Genomic DNA, 16,406 nt, shown 5'->3' on the forward strand with positions numbered 1-16,406 from the left:
TCACGTCAATAATAACATAAAACGTATTCGTCCCTCAATACAAATCATCTCCTCCTGAATCTTGTAGTTGCGCAGGTGTTATATGGCCTCTTTGATAATAACTTTACAAAAGGCCGGAAGTGGACTAATATCACAGACTGTAAAGAAAGTAATTGGTATTTATAACATATACAACATTTCTAGCTAGCTAACATAAGCCACTCTAAAGCGCTCTTTACAGTACATAGATATACAATTAATACAATTAGGATATTATTTTTTTGAGGAATTCGCAGGAGCTGCCTTATCAGGGGCTAACTACTAGTCCTATGCCATCTGGCTAATATCTCCCTATGTGTGTATGCCTGCGTGTATGCTGGTGATGTATTGTGTTGTACCATTTATAGACAAAAATCACATGCATTCATGACGCCAGTTATTTTATTTAACTTGAGTATAGGAACAGTTGTATGTGAACTTTACAGAGTTATGAGAAATGCAGCTTTATGTACACAAATGTATTTGATTAGTGTGCTGTGTTGGCTTGTTATCACTATCTTTGTTCCAACTTTGAAGGCATGACATTACGTAGATTTGACGTACATTGTCCATGATGAAGCAGAAAACACCTACATCCTAGAACATGTCTTATTTTCTAGTCGTTTTCCAATGACTCGATGGAAATATTTCCTTTTTAAGCCCTAGTTTCATTGATTTTGAGTTAAAATAACGGTTTTGTCCCAATTCGGTATAATCATGCTTGAAAATTATTATCTCTTGTATGTATTTTGCTAAGAACAGATGGGGCATTCTGCCCTCCACTACGTGGCGAAGAAAGATTACGCAGACATTGCCGAGTTGCTGATAGTCAATGGAGCACACTTTGATTTACCGGAAGAGGTGAGGGATAATTCATTTATTTATGTTATTATTTTATTTCATTGTTTTATTTTATTGTTTTATTTTTAGTGTTCCAATTGAGTTCCATCGATTGATAAAGTTATATATACCTGTATATATTAATTCAACACACAGTGGCCAGGAAAGTAGTTCGATATTATTTGTGAGATGGCTATTTATTCGGATTTTGGTTATGAAAGTTAAAGATTATGAAGTACGTCTTTAAACAAAAGAGATAAACTTTAAAAATGGTACTGTTTCCTTTCAGAAAACTGGACAGACGGCCTTGCACTTTGCTGTTGCCAAAAACTATGTGGCTACTGTGGAACTTCTCGTGTTTAGTGGAGCAAGTGTTCAAATCAAAGACAAAGTAAGCCTTCAGAAAATGTCAATTTATTTAAATGCATCCATCAGATATGATATTTTAGTATTCCCATATCGGATTTTTTTTTTGTTAACTCAAATAGTTCAAAATTTAAATGTAACAGTTCCAGTTTTAACATTTTGAGTTAATAATTTTATAGCAAGCCAGTACAAAGTAAATGCAAATATGATATAATGCGACTTCTAATAGTTGACTGGATATAATATCGGATGCATGATGATGGTGGTTGAATAGTAAGTGTATTCTTTTTTGAAATAACTACATGGCATATTCTTGGTAACTCATTTGAAAGGAATATATCAAACTTAAGAGCAGAGAAAGATTACATTATTTACTCGCAATGAAAGCGATGTTTAAGACTTTTTCCTTTCCTTTCCTTTTTTTTTTACAATTTTTCCATAAATTCTGTGTGGGTAAACATGAAAATTGATATGAAGGGAAATGTAAACGATCTTTGAAGTCTTTTACATTATTGATGGTAGTAAATTGTTCACATTACTTGATTCTCTCCATCTTGTATGTGTTACACTTCAGACTGTAGTCAGTTTTTATCTATTTTATCTATGCTACATATGCGGAATCCTATAATAACAAGTGGTTCATAGGTAGGTAAATGGTTAAATGCACTTTTTTGTATGTACAGAAGTAATGAAATGATGTGCATGAATGTCATTCCATCTTAATTTATCTCACTTACAAGTTTCAGCTACATATATAGAATAATTTAACAATTTAACACGTTATCATATTACTCTGCACAAAGTCTCACTAACGTCATACAGTAACGGGTACCTTGTAAACAAAAATAGTGTTTGGAGATAATTCGATATTTATAAATCAATATTGAAAACGGGAGCTAAAAATAGCATCACCCATGTATATCATTACTACTAAAGTCACGGACCTATATTGTGAAGGAGGGTAAGGTTAAAAGAATAAAATCAAAAGTGTTTCCAAACGTGGCAAAACAATTGTTGTCTTGCTGTATTTCCACAAACAGTAATTCCCATAAAACCACCGAATGCCATCATTGAAAAACAATGAAAACATATTTGATGAGGAAATTCCATTGTGTACTTATTTCTAATGCATTTTTAATCAGCTCTTCATAGAGTCAGTATACATCATGTTACTGGTTAACTTTTCACCGCATAAACATATGTAGTGAAACAATGCAAGTGATTTACCACAGTGCATATTTCCTCAATGTGGGACAGAAAATCGAATTTCCTCAGTCATTGATTTCAATACAAGAGATGGCTATATTTAGAAATATAAAGTTCTAGTGTAGCGATACATGAAAAAAATTAAATATTAATCAGATATGTGTTAGTACAACAGTTTTGTATCCTAGAACTGTAGATGTGTATAGGTCGCTACTTACACCAGGTTACTGTTAATATAGATAAACTGAAGTTACACTAAACTGGACACAGAGTTTACATACCAGATTCAGAGGAGAAAATAACCCGTGTAATATGGCAGACCTACAGTATGTATACTATCGTCCGTCCAAAGAATTACAGATTTACCCAGATGACAACGAATCTATCGTCTTTGATGAAGAGGATGCAACTCCTATTATTACTTTGCCAGTGGAAGATGTAGGCATCACCAAGCTTTATTATATTATATTAATTAACACTCGGCACTTTTATGCGTTAATGACGTGTTTTCCATCGATGTGTATTGAGAGTATGTCACGATCAAAACATGTTTATTTTGTCTTAGATTGTTGGTGACAAACACACGTCTCTTATGTTGACAGGCTCACACGTGTGGTGCAGTAGAAAGTTCCCCTTCAGGAACATCTATTTCAACTACTTTCTTTTGGGGTCACGAGGTCATTCCTTTTGTGTTGATGTCTCCTCGGTTCTGGTTTTCTTCATTGGGTCATGCTGTTTTTCCTTTTGTGTCGGTGTTTCCTCGATTTTTTCTCTATCGACTCTAAGTTACTGTGTATGTTTACATCAAATGTTTACAGATGTTAAAAAGTGTGGAAACGTGTCTGTTTGGATGTATGAGCACTGACATTTATCTAATACATGAATATATTAAACTGTTAAAAGTATTTTCATATTGTTAGATTAACTTGTATTCCTTTATTTTAGAACAACAGAACCCCGATAGCGCTGTGTCGATCCAAAGAAATACATGCACTCTTGTCTACAGCTGTACAGTCTTCAGGAGGTTACAGACCAGGGTAAGTTTAACAGATGAAATAGTACTTAATATCACATGTATGTAGTCTTCTGGAGGTCACAGACAAGGACAAGTACCTAGGATTAACAAGTACTCAAGGTAACATGTAAAAAGGCTTCTGGTAGTCATAAAGCAGTGTATATGCAGGTGATTTGTGTTAACAATTACTGTTCTGTATTTAACGTCTTGTTGTCTGAGCACCTCATTTGGGAAGCTCGTTATTGCTCTCGATATATATTAACTTGGATGTACATCGTCACTGCGTATTTCCTTGTCTTTTTGCGAAACATATGTGTTTGATTGATCACGTGCTATTAACAGAGAGATGACGATGCAAACGGTTGAAGTACAAGGTGGTGGCATAACAGAATGTTGGAAACTCGGCCTCACGATCGACTACAGTACAGGACCAGCAGACGACAAGTTCTCGCTGATGTGTCGACGTCAGACAACAGACGAGAGTGACTTGGGATTTGGATTTGAGAACAGCGAAGATGTATGCAGTGATGCTTTCCAGTATAGGCTAGGGAGGACAGGAAAACCAACTCCGGTTAGACTCACGGTGCCAATATACTCAGGCCCAAACGCCAAGGAGGAAATAGTACTCAGGACAGATAAGGGACACGTGTTCTCAACAGCGTCGCTCAATAAAGTTGAAACTGATGTAAGTAAATAAACAGCTGTTATTCGATACTAATCTGAAAAAAGATTTTTGTTTGAATAGACTATATCTTGTTTTCCTTTTACTATGTATCCTCATCTTTGCCGTACTAACACATTACCTTTCACGGTATTTCATATATGTTTGAACACATGCCAACTGTGTTTTTATTCTTTTGACTTTCAGTACCACTAACGAATACTTTGAAGTACTATTCTGAACAGTTAAGATAAGCAATGATTATGATTATGACATTCCATTATATGATAATATATTATATTAAACCAGTTTGAGGATCAAGTGAATAATAATGCCATAATAATTTGATGCTATCTTTTCATGCCTAGAACTATCCTACTTAACTTTACCACGTGGTTATCTTTCATAGACTCCCTATGCCGTGGCGGTAGTGGACATATCCCAGTTCAGTTCTTTTATCCTGGTGTGTAGACCCCAGACCGACCTCTTTAAGATACCAGTTGAGGGAGGGACGTTTACCTCTAAGATAAACCCTAATGTCGGAGTCACTGTACAAGCAAATACCTTTTCCAAAGACGTGAAATTAGTGCTACAGGTATGGAAAAATTTCTTCTGTTCTAATTGTTTTGATAACAGAAGTGTAAAATATTCGTTGAAGAATAAGAACATTAATTGCAGACAATAACATAAGAATGATAATACTTTTACTATCAATGTTTAAACTTTTTTTTTTTGCCAATATAAACAGAGAACAACCACGGGGGTCCTGTTCCGCAATTATATGCAGTCTTTTTAAATTAAACATTTTTATTATCAAAACGTACTACTTTCCTTTTATGGTTTACCAACAGACAATATCAATTCCGAATCCCAGCGTGTTGGGGTCAGACGGGATGAAAGACATCGTATCAATGACGTCATTCAGTAGCTTAAAAGCAGAGAATCGTGAAAACCCAAAGATTCCTATTCAGCTTCGTCTTCCTCCTCCAAATGGTGGTAAAAACCTCAAATTAGTTTCTGCTGACGTTACAGAAGTAGCCTCTGTCACCGATATGGGCTGGAGTGTCCGAGATGACCCTCTTAGTGTTACACCAGACGGAGTTGAGTTAGACATCAGCGACGGTGCCATGTAAGTATGTTAAAAAGGCAATATCAATTTAATGGTCGTTGTTATGATGTTATTTGTTCTGTCCTGTTCAAAAATTTGTAATGGAAACATAATCCAGTTAATAATATTGATCCGGTAGTAGACAGTTTCCGGTAGTTAAAAATAATCGTTGACGGTGAATGAATCTCTTTCTGGACCATCAATTATTTATTATACCGACAAAGTTTATGAAAAACAAAAACAAAGAGAAAATGCATAATTCATCAGATGACTTTGGATGCTGTGAGGGCAAATCACAACAAAAATGTCCCCAAAGGATGTGGTCAATCTTTCAGAACAAGGTCGGACGATTGGGGTAGATATTGAACACACACTTCCTTGGTGACGCTATCTCCTTATCATATGATGCATTCCCGTGACATGGTTCGCCTCTTTTATTTATGTTTATTTTGTCCCGTTTATCCATATTGTTCCTGTTGTTTTTCATTATGTTTTGATGCGCCTCAAGTTTTAAAGTGATGTTTTGTTTTATTATAAAATGTTGGAATATTGCTTGATTGTTATCTTTTTCTCTTCGGATCTTTTACGTGACTTCCATGTTGTTTTCTCCTTGGTTCCTGTTGGTGTTTTTAATGTAGACGTAGTTATCTATATCTTACTTTTTAGTTTTATTTTATTGATGTATCCTTATTTTACAGGAAAGTAATTATGGAGGCTAAACCAGGAACAGAAATGGTAGCATTAAAACCACAAATCGGTCTCGTATTTCAAAAATCTACCCATCGAGAATATTCTATTGTGTTTATAGTTTTAACAAAACATGACAAAAAAAACAACACTTTCAAAACAGTGGTTGAGTGCAATACAGAAGAATGCAGTAAAGAAGCAAAAAAGAAGTGGATAAATGACGGGTTCATTGACCAAAGACCAGGTGATGTACTGTGTTATAAAGGACCAACGAGACAAAGATACAAAATTATAGCATCAAAAAACCTAAGACCACAAGGAGCAGAAGATGGTTTCATGATTTTTCAGTTTCATCCGAAAAGAAGCAATTTTTCGGTGTTTACAGCAAGCGTGAAGAACAATGTACAAAACGAGACCGGAAATGTGCGAATACTCGAGTACAAAATTGTATATAAGACAGCAGCACAATTGGAAACGGAGGGTCCTGCAAAACCTGTGGAAAATCTGCTCACGAATGTTCACATCACTTTTGATAAATCGGAAAAGGATACTGCCGCAGCAACAGTACCATTGATACAGGTACAGGAGCCTACCGACATTGAGAAGAAACCCGCCAAACCTCCAGTCAGTACGGCAATGCCAAGGGCACCGGCACCGGCACCGGCACCGGCTAAGCCAGCGACGGCAGTATCGAAACCAGTCAAATATCAGGGCGGAAAGGGAACTGAAAAAGGTACAGTGGAACACCAGACCTTTTATTCCACGTAGAGAAACCCTTCATAAATATAGCAAACATAAGACACACTAATCCACATAGGAACAGTTTCCTATAGTAGACAAAAGGCAAAATATCGGAGGTAGCCTTTATATAACCAACATCTAGATCAGTTTTCCGAAAGCCTGGTTAGCTTACTGACACCTTTTAAAAACCGACACCTTTTAAAAGTTTATTGTTGTCGAAATTATTTGGTGTAAATGATGAATACTGGTTTGGTTTTAAATCAAATTTGTCATTCGACGCGAAAATGTAATTATTGGAATATTTGAGTGAAAAGAGGGGAGAGAAAGTGATAAAAGAAGAAAATAAAGATTAGAAAAGAATTTTGAAAATCGGAGCAAAGCTAAATGAGCTTTGGGTCAAATTGGAACAACATATTATCCTTCCTTTTATTAAGGTATCTCCTAGGTTCGTGTGGTTTTTTTTGTTTGTTTCATTTTGCACTCGTGATTGACGCTGCAGTATAATATAGTAATAGATTATATTTCTGAAATTGTTACCATTGCAACTATGAAATTTGTTTCAGTTTTTACAAACGACGAGTTCCTCTACACGGTGGTTAAGGAACTGGATGATGAATGGTACAAGATCGTGGTGATGATGGGCTGGAACTTCCCGGATGTAGAGAAAGAGCTCCTGAATTCAAACGGTACCCAGCAGGACAAGATCATGCATGTATGTGTCCACTATATATAGAACATCGCCTGAAGAGCCCCAAGATGGGCGAAAGCGCTAGCCGATTATACTAGTCTTCGTGTTTTATTTTATTTATGTTTTTACCGTCACATGGACATTTAAAACTATTTATCGCTAAATATATATATATATATATGTATTTTATAAACTCAGCTTAAACGTTACCAGCTATAAAATATTGACGGTTAAAACATAAAACGTTGCACATATGGCAATATCATTGAATATATTACTCAGACATTTTGAAGTAACGACTCATGGTTTTATGACAGTTTTTTTTTATATATATATATATTGCAATGATAAATAGCAGAACCTCGCTTATCATCACACTGCTGAATAAGGCTAACATGCTAGAACTGCGTTAATGGTGAGATTAGAGTGTCACATCGGAACCTTGTAAACCCGTATACTGATAGATCAGAGCAGATGATCAAAGTGCATTATCGTTCTGGCGCATACTGATAAACCGAACATAATTACAGAAGAATCCCAATAATGCATATTATTATCTTTGTATAACGATCGGTTAATCGCTTGATCATTGTTTGTGTTAATACCGAACGAACAAAATATAAGTGTGTCTTAACATTTTCCTATAGTTCATGAAAGAATGGCAAGAAAAAAGCCGGACACGTGATGACCTCGGTTTGCCGAACCTACTCACCGCTTTAGCCAAAGGAGGTCGTCGTGATCTCTGTACAGTCGTGTCTCTCCAGATGAAAGAATGGTAAGTAGTATTGTAAATCATACTCCTTTGTAAAGAATGTAAATTAAATGTTGGTTTGGAAAGGATAATACTTCCTCATAAAGAAAGAGGAAATCTTCGTAGTTACCAAAAAATGAAAATACTTACTGTCAATGAAAACAAACGACTTACAAGTGAATAAGGCGCATGCCATGTCTGTCATAAACAAATATGGAAAAATCCTCAGATTATGTTCTCGGGTTAAATGGATATATCTATATATTTTTTAATTTTATTTTTATGTATAATTTGTCAGTCCACGAAAGTCGAAAACACTTCATTTGAAGTGTTGCAGCACAATATTCCCGAATTTGCAAGGGTTAACATACATTAGTTTTGCCAATTCATTTAATAAGAAATGCAGCTGATATTTTTTAATTGTATGTTTGGTCTTATCACGTGATGTACACAGTCTCACATATTTATAGGTTCGACCAGCATAGCAATCAGAAATCAAACTTTTGGAAATGGGTTCAAATGGCGTTCAAGGACTCCGATCTCATCAACCCTGGAGGTAAAACAAATCAAATACCCAGATGTTCTGGGGTTTTTTTCAAAACACTTTTTTAAACAGAGTTTACTATTTATATTACGAAGTCACTCTGAAGATATAATGATTATAGTGCAAATGTCGTATCAAGTTATAAAGTCGATATTGTTAGACCTGTAATGAGTCATCGGAGTGACCTTTGCTGTACACAGATACAATGCAGATTTAATTGGTAAATTAAAGAATAAAAAGGTTGTTCCTTTAGCTATCATTATTGACATTTATCTATTTATTTATTTATTTAGTTCGTTAAACATAAAACGTTCATTGTGGTTGATTCTAGATTACCCAAAGCCAATGTCAGACCAGTTCCTGCTGCTCCTGGCCCAAGCGTTAAAACCATCCCTAGACATCGCCGGACACCTGGATATCCAGAAAACGGACATGGAGCGCCTCAAGAAAGGAAACGGTTCTGATGAATTCAAAATGCTCAAAGTATGTATTTTACATTCTTAAAATACTGTCCGTATAATGTCCAATTTAGTTCTATTTAAAAAATATTGAAAATGGCAAAAATGTGTTTTACTTATTATCTATTCTGTCTCGACTGTTTTAACAGTCAGACAACATATATATTCTGTTAAACAAAGCAAAGTATATGTTGTAGGTCTGGATATGTGTAACACATTGATAGTCTGTCATATCTATGATATTTTCAACAGTAGTTTAGTCCCATTTGGATTTATAACTTTTGTTCCCTGGCATTATCGATGAGTCTAAGGAGGAGGACACGGCTGTATGATTCAGTGTAATTCATTGTTGGCATACTGTATCTGTTAGAGGTACACTCACCCATGTGTGTGTTACATTACTCTAGCTGTCTACATACTTATAATTTACAACGTTTTTGCCAAGACACGTTAGTTTGGTTTGGTTAGGTTTAGTATTGTTTAACGTCCTATCAACAGCTGTGGTCATTTAAGGACGGCCTCCTCTGTGTGCAAGATGCATGCGTGTAGTGTATGTGTGTGTGTTTTGGGAGGCTGCGGTATGTTCGTGTTTGTCTCCTTGTGATAACGTGGAACTGATGCCGACTTTATGGTTCTACCTTACTGAAACATACTGCCGAAGACACCCAGCAGGTCACTCCACCCGGTCAAATTATACTGACAACGGGCGAACCAGTCGTTCCACTCATAAATTGCTGAGAGTTAAGCAGGTGTAGAAACTACCATTTTTACAGACTCTGGTATTTCTCGGCCAGGGGACAGAACCCAAAGCCTTCCTCACAGGGACGAACGCTCAACTAAAGGCCGAAAGTGAGACATTGTCAAGGGAGACATTAGGAAGAAGAAGGTTGTTTAGAAAGAATAGAAAAGATAATATCCTAAATTTAGTCGCCTCTTATGATCATGCAATGGGGGTAGCAGGTCCAATTATTACAAATGTACGCCCTACCTGCAGGGACCGTATAATTGCGTTTAATTCATGATGGGATATATATATTTACGATACCTTCTAAGTCTATGTTGTAAAGATCTACTTTATAACTATCATCTATCCTACCACATCTATGGTATAATAGTCAAGACACTTACACTTTATTATTTCACGCCTATAACTCATGTCACTCATCAGGAAATCTACTATAGCTTGTTCATATACACAAGAACAAAACCACTTACTATTGTTATTGCCCTCCACAGTTTAAGGTGAAAATAAAATGTACGTACATGATATGTTTGTTTTTCGTTTTAGGTTTTACTACAAGGACGAGATGGAGCTCAAAGCCATATAGTAGCATTGCGGAAGTTACTAGATGCTATGATAACCCTTGACATGCAAGATGGGATCAAATGGACTATGGTTGCCTCCAAACAGTGGTAAGTATCGAGACAAAGGCACCATAGTGCAATCACGCTTGTAGGGAATGGGACACGTACTCGGGGCATCCTGGCCTCTAAGGTGGTTAAGTTTAATATATGTTATTGACATTAGAATTAAGAAGTAGTTTATACATGTTATTGTTAAAGATCGGTTTGCTCAACATCCGTTTGTCCATTCAATACCAAGCTGGACTGCAACCATGTCACAACAAACGAAATGTAAATGCACCAAAAGGATTAGTAAAAGTGTAGCGATGGCACATTCTTAAATATGGAATGCATATAATTATGCAATATTCCCTTGTGTGGGGGGGGGGNGCTTATTAGTCCCCTTCGGTTCCCGGGGAGGACTTTAGGTTTGCATTCCGTCCGTCCGAAACGTTGGTCCGGATCACATCTTTTTTGGTGTACAAGGACATCTTGGGAATGCGGAATGCAGAGTGCAAAAATTAGATCACTGTGACCTATTACTTGACCTTTGACCTTTACTTTTGTAAATGATTGTCTGGGGCATATCCACTATACTATTTCACTTGGAGTAACCAGTTTTGATGTACAAGGACATCTTGGGCTGGCAGAGTGCAGAATGCAAAATTTAGGTCACTGTGACCTATTACTTGACCTTTGACCTTAACTTTAGAAAAAGTTTGTCTGTGGTATATCTTCTACACTATTTCACCTGGAGTAACCAGATTCGGTGTACAAGGACACCTCGGGAATGCGGAGTGCAAGAAGTATGTATAAGAATACTTTCCTAACACCCTATGAATTGCCTTGTAATAACTTGCCTTGTTATCTGTTGCCCGTTGTTACACTTCAATAGTGACCACGGGAACCTCCTGTAAATGATTATATGGTGTTACGTGATCCTTGTCTGCAACACTCCAGTAATAAGTAAGACCTACTGCGTATAAAGTGTATTGCATCGTTTAACGTCAGAATATCTTTATGCATTATACAATATATATTTTCATGACACATTGTTGCCTTGACAATTTAGATATCAACATTAATTGCTATAACACATTTTTTTAAAGATATATATTGTCTTCTTATATTCCATAATGACGGCAGAACTTGGATGATTTATTATATATTTTCATCAATACATCGTTAACTTTCAGGTTTGATATGAAAACAGAGATGAACACACAATTCAAGGCGGAACTACATGACATTTTGGAGTCATATGGGACCTCAAAGGACATTAAGACATCTTAACACATTACACAACGTAAGGTAAACTCACTTTGAGATACGATGAACCGGATATGACCGCAATTCCAGCTTTTCTTCTGTGATCCACTATAGATATGGTAGAAGGGGTGTAAAGTGACGAACTCGAGGTACCATGCTGAGGCTTGAGAACCCAACAATCGGTGGTATTCGGAACTCCCGTACCACTGCCTAAAAATCGAATCTTTTTGTTGTCAGCAGGGCTATAGCTTTGGTAAATCATTTCTGAAGAGAAAACCATACCTTGTGGGATTTTTATGAGAAACGATAAAGATGAAACAAAATATAATCATCAACATTGTTCAGAGTGAGAGAAAAAAATCAGCGAGGATAGACCGGGGTTCGAACACGATTGTTTTGCTATCGCGCTTACCAATAGTGCTACCTGGTCAACAGAAGTGTCCCGGCTCAACTGTGCTACAGTTATATTCAACCGGAAGTTCAACAGAGGTCACTGTATATACTAAAAACCATCGTGCATTGGGACAGGGATCCTTAAATCTCAAACTCTGCCACACAGAATGCATACCCGCGATAGTTGATCTCTCTTTTGTATGAGAGTCGATACGTGGTTTGTCAATGAAAAATGTGAATTACTTCTTGTGTAACATAAAATGTACATTTATAACAAATTACTCGACAAGTTTTGCTTCCAATACTGCAAATGATACGCCATTAAACACTGATATTTTTATTATACATTTTATATTAGCAATTTAAAACTGTTTGTATAGCATTTTATCTTTATCGAAAGAAAATATTGCCACCTAAAATCAAGTTAATACATTTGTTTGGAAAACCCGTACTTCCAACTGAAAATCGATGATACTAGGACAGATATGAACTGAGGAAGAGTTTGCACAGAGACTGCTTCGTCGACGACATCCGCCATGCAAATACGGGAATAACATTGCGAGGTTATGGAAGTGCAAACGTCTTCTGCTTCATCGACAACGACCGCCATGTAGGTCAATCCAAGATATGGCACGTCCTCAAAGTGGAAAACGTGGTAATGACAACAAAACCACAAGACACACTAATAAGCATAATCGTATTTCCAAAAGGAAACGTAATATTTCTCAATTAGATTATGATGGAGATCATTGACTTGTTAATGGTCTTCATAATATTCGGAGTAAACACGTGAATACCGAATCAATTACGATCATTTGAACACCTAAGATTGGTAAGCAGGGTTGTTACTATCAAGAAAAGGAAAATTCAAGATCTGAAAATCGAAATCGTCACGCATATAGTACAGCTTAGTTGTTAGCCGTCAATGTTGGTCACGTTGTAAGTAAAGATAAAAGTACGCGGATTATGTAAAAGGTATAGAAGGTAGAAGACTGTGATGCATACATTTTAAGCTCAGGGAGGAGGGGGGGGGGGGGGGGGGGGACAAACTGTGTTCTTGGTCCATCAGTTTCCTTCCTTTTTTAAAGCAAACACTTCTTAAAGTGAAGCCTAAGGAGTTGGCAAGGATTTTGTGGCCAGTCCTTATAAAATCTTCAATAAATTAAGCCTCATATGAAACCGAAATAAATCGACCAGAAGACCGCACAGTTTTTCCCATTGGAGTGCAAATAGTCTCCTGGAAAATCTTGCAGACGAATTCAGCAAAGATGATATCATCCAGGAACTCAGTCTCGCGTTTTCATCCTCAGTATATTTCATATTTGACTTGCCGTGTTTTCCAAAATAAATACCATCAACTGTTTACAGCCATGATGTGTGTTTTTGTATGAAGTGGAAAAGTAGAATATTCTGATAGAAGAAACTTTCTTGTGGAAATGATGTTCAAGATTGATCAACACATATTTGTAAATTTTTAAAAACATTCCATTCATTCTACTTATGGAGTACACAGGGTCACAATACGACTCTAACCCTGATACAGTATGCTAAGAAAGGATTTTGTGTAGTACAAACGAGGTACATGGAGGTCGTTAATCTCATCCGTCGTTATCTGGTATTCGTAAAGATTATAGTATAGAAGTATGCTTAGCTGGTATTCGTAAAGATTATAGTACAGAAGTATGCTTAGCTGGTATTCGTCTTTCGAAAAAGAAATGTATATATATAGATATGTCTAGAGTTTACTTTGTGATCTGGCAAGCGTAGTATAATTGTTTTGTTTTGTTTTTCCAGCAGGGAATTTAAGAGTCAAATTCTTAGTTTCTTTGTCTTCTAGCACAGACACTAGGTTATACGTCGGAATCAAGCAAAACAGACTTGTTTTTATGTTTTTACTTTTCATTTTAAGCTGCCTATTCTTTTTCAATGGTGGATATGATAGATTTTATTCACTCTACAAGCGAATCGAATTCGTCATATCGTATTTGGCGTATTGCCTGTTTCAGTATTCAACAGCATCCACAAGTGTCTAGAAATTCACATTCCAATGGATGGTAGGGATGACTCGGAAAATTGAACCATTCGTGAGAGGTTCTTGTAGCTCTACATTATGGTCAACATTTAGATCGCCATTTATCACATGCCCAGCTTGACCGTTGTTGTATGAAGATGTAGAGCAAGAACATACTTAACGAGGAAATGGTAAAGGTCGTCTAGATTCAGCTGTTGTAGCGTTTGCTTGAAGATGAAAAGCTTGGGACCAATGTTTAGCACAACCGTTAGAAATGATCGGGGTATATATAACAGATCGAGTCGAGTAGGATTTTTTAAAAATGAATCGAAGGAGTCGATCTGTTATATATACATGTGTTTCTAATTTTGACACGCATGAATGTGAAATACTCTGTTTACAGATTGGGGTTGGCCAAGTTTTAAAGTGTCGTGTGAGCATTTTGAACATGAAGACGATGAAGATATATGAAGGAAATGTTATTTTGTTTACATATTTGTTATTATTCATTTCTTTTCTATTTTTTATTCTATTTTCCTTTTTTTAAGATTCTTCATTGTTTGATGATTTGTATTATTTTGGGACTTGGTCTACAATGCATTTATGTGATTTGGGTTTCATGTTGATAAAATGCTGGGTACAATAGTTCGTCAGTCACAGTCATGTGATGTGGTTTTGATGATGTACCGTCCTTAAATGATCATAGCTGTTGTTAGGACGTTAAACAATACTAAACCAAACCAAACCAAACCAAATCAAATTGATGGTGTAACCGGCCTGTGTTATTTGAAAGCTCACTCTTAATATAACATAATGTATTCATAAATGACACAGCCTTAATTGTTAGTCTTGCCTATAATTGTGTTGATAATTGTACATTTATCTATGTATGTCTGTGCACTGTTTATGTGTAAAATACATCAGTTTTATTCAATAATGATATTACTGTATTTGAAACGAGATTTAATTGTTTTGAAATGTTACACATAAAACCGACCCTGTTACACTTTATGTACAGTATATTTTCATGCATCAACTTTTAGTTTTTCACTTTATTCGGTTTTTTCAGAGCCAATCAGCATTAGAAAAGAACCATAATGAGATTTAATAAATTGTTTGAACAGAAACGGCTGTGTTTGACTTATCCTTGTGCGACGTTCTGTTAGTAATAATTTCGTGCTCATACATTCTAACCAAATTCATATTTTAAAAGATAGATTCATGTGTACAATACTGATTTAATCATATATTTTTTTTATTAAAATATCATTTACAATATATATGATATTTCATAAAAGATTAAAAATGTCTTGTATACTTATTGAGATGTTCCATAAATAAATATGAGATTTATTTATTTTTTCGTTTTCATTACATAAATATGTAAGATATTTTATTCATTATATGATATATATGAAAATGTTTATTATAAGATATGCGATATACTTTGAGCTATCTCATATATTTTTTTTATGAGATATCTGCTATACTTTATGAGATCTCTTATACATTATATTATCTTCTATATCATATAAGTAAAAATTTATACAGTTATATATATAAGATATTTACAGTAGGTCATATGTATATCAAGTATAATCTTTTATAAAATATATTTTATTTCAGTATAAGAGCTATCTATTCACCGGAGATTTGAGATATTGCAGATGGTGAAGAAGATGTGTCTATGAAACAAAACTGGGAAATGTTATGCTGTCAGACTACTATTTAATGTATAATAATAATAATAATTCGAGGTTTTATATACCGCTTTATCACAACCTAGTTCGTAGGTCGTCTCAAAGCGGGTCACAAATTAGTATCCGTGGTTATAAGGCCTTTGCAATCAGACAACATCTTTCTCAACTCCATAGGGAGCATACAGACGGTGCTGCCATTTTGGCGCTCACAGCTAGGATTCAACAATTCTAGCACTGCCCAACCACGTACTCATTTACAGCTGAGTAGACAGGAACAAACGGAGTAAAGTATCTTGCTCAAAGATACAACACGTCACCATGCCGTGACTCGAACCCACAGCCCTTCGGTCACGAGCCCGGCGTCCTACCACTAGACTATCGTTGCTCCATTAATCATTCTTACTCTGTTTGTAGTTTGAACTAGCAAGGGCACATATGAATTAAGAATTCAGGTTTTGCTCCTGTGTTAGAGGATTTGGAAGAGAATTACAATTTACAAAAGTCCTGGGGATAAAGAATATTTATAAAGATTTTTGTTGGTGTTAATTCGGTTGATTCTGTGGGCTCCTTGTGTTCTCCTATCACTTGAAAAGTTGGATAAATCGA

The 16,406-nt window shown here is 35.8% G+C and overlaps 1 protein-coding gene across 1 annotated transcript in view; it reads left to right on the forward strand.

Moving 5' to 3' along the window:
- Positions 1-12,921, forward strand: part of LOC110454420 — a 33,645-nt gene extending 20,724 nt beyond the window's left edge. Inside the window, exons 6-18 of the mRNA XM_021503911.1 lie at positions 781-879; positions 1,148-1,249; positions 3,376-3,467; positions 3,788-4,130; positions 4,516-4,701; positions 4,958-5,235; positions 5,913-6,634; positions 7,206-7,354; positions 7,978-8,105; positions 8,552-8,637; positions 8,957-9,108; positions 10,372-10,496; positions 11,624-12,921. Of these exons, the coding sequence (XP_021359586.1) occupies positions 781-879; positions 1,148-1,249; positions 3,376-3,467; positions 3,788-4,130; positions 4,516-4,701; positions 4,958-5,235; positions 5,913-6,634; positions 7,206-7,354; positions 7,978-8,105; positions 8,552-8,637; positions 8,957-9,108; positions 10,372-10,496; positions 11,624-11,720 (2,559 nt within the window). The 3' untranslated portion in view covers positions 11,721-12,921. The remainder of the gene's footprint in view (positions 1-780; positions 880-1,147; positions 1,250-3,375; positions 3,468-3,787; positions 4,131-4,515; positions 4,702-4,957; positions 5,236-5,912; positions 6,635-7,205; positions 7,355-7,977; positions 8,106-8,551; positions 8,638-8,956; positions 9,109-10,371; positions 10,497-11,623) is intronic.
- The last annotated feature ends 3,485 nt before the right edge of the window (positions 12,922-16,406 follow it).

The sequence above is a fragment of the Mizuhopecten yessoensis genome, unplaced genomic scaffold, assembly GCF_002113885.1.
Source record: "Mizuhopecten yessoensis strain PY_sf001 unplaced genomic scaffold, ASM211388v2 scaffold917, whole genome shotgun sequence".
Lineage (NCBI taxonomy): Eukaryota > Metazoa > Mollusca > Bivalvia > Pectinida > Pectinidae > Mizuhopecten > Mizuhopecten yessoensis.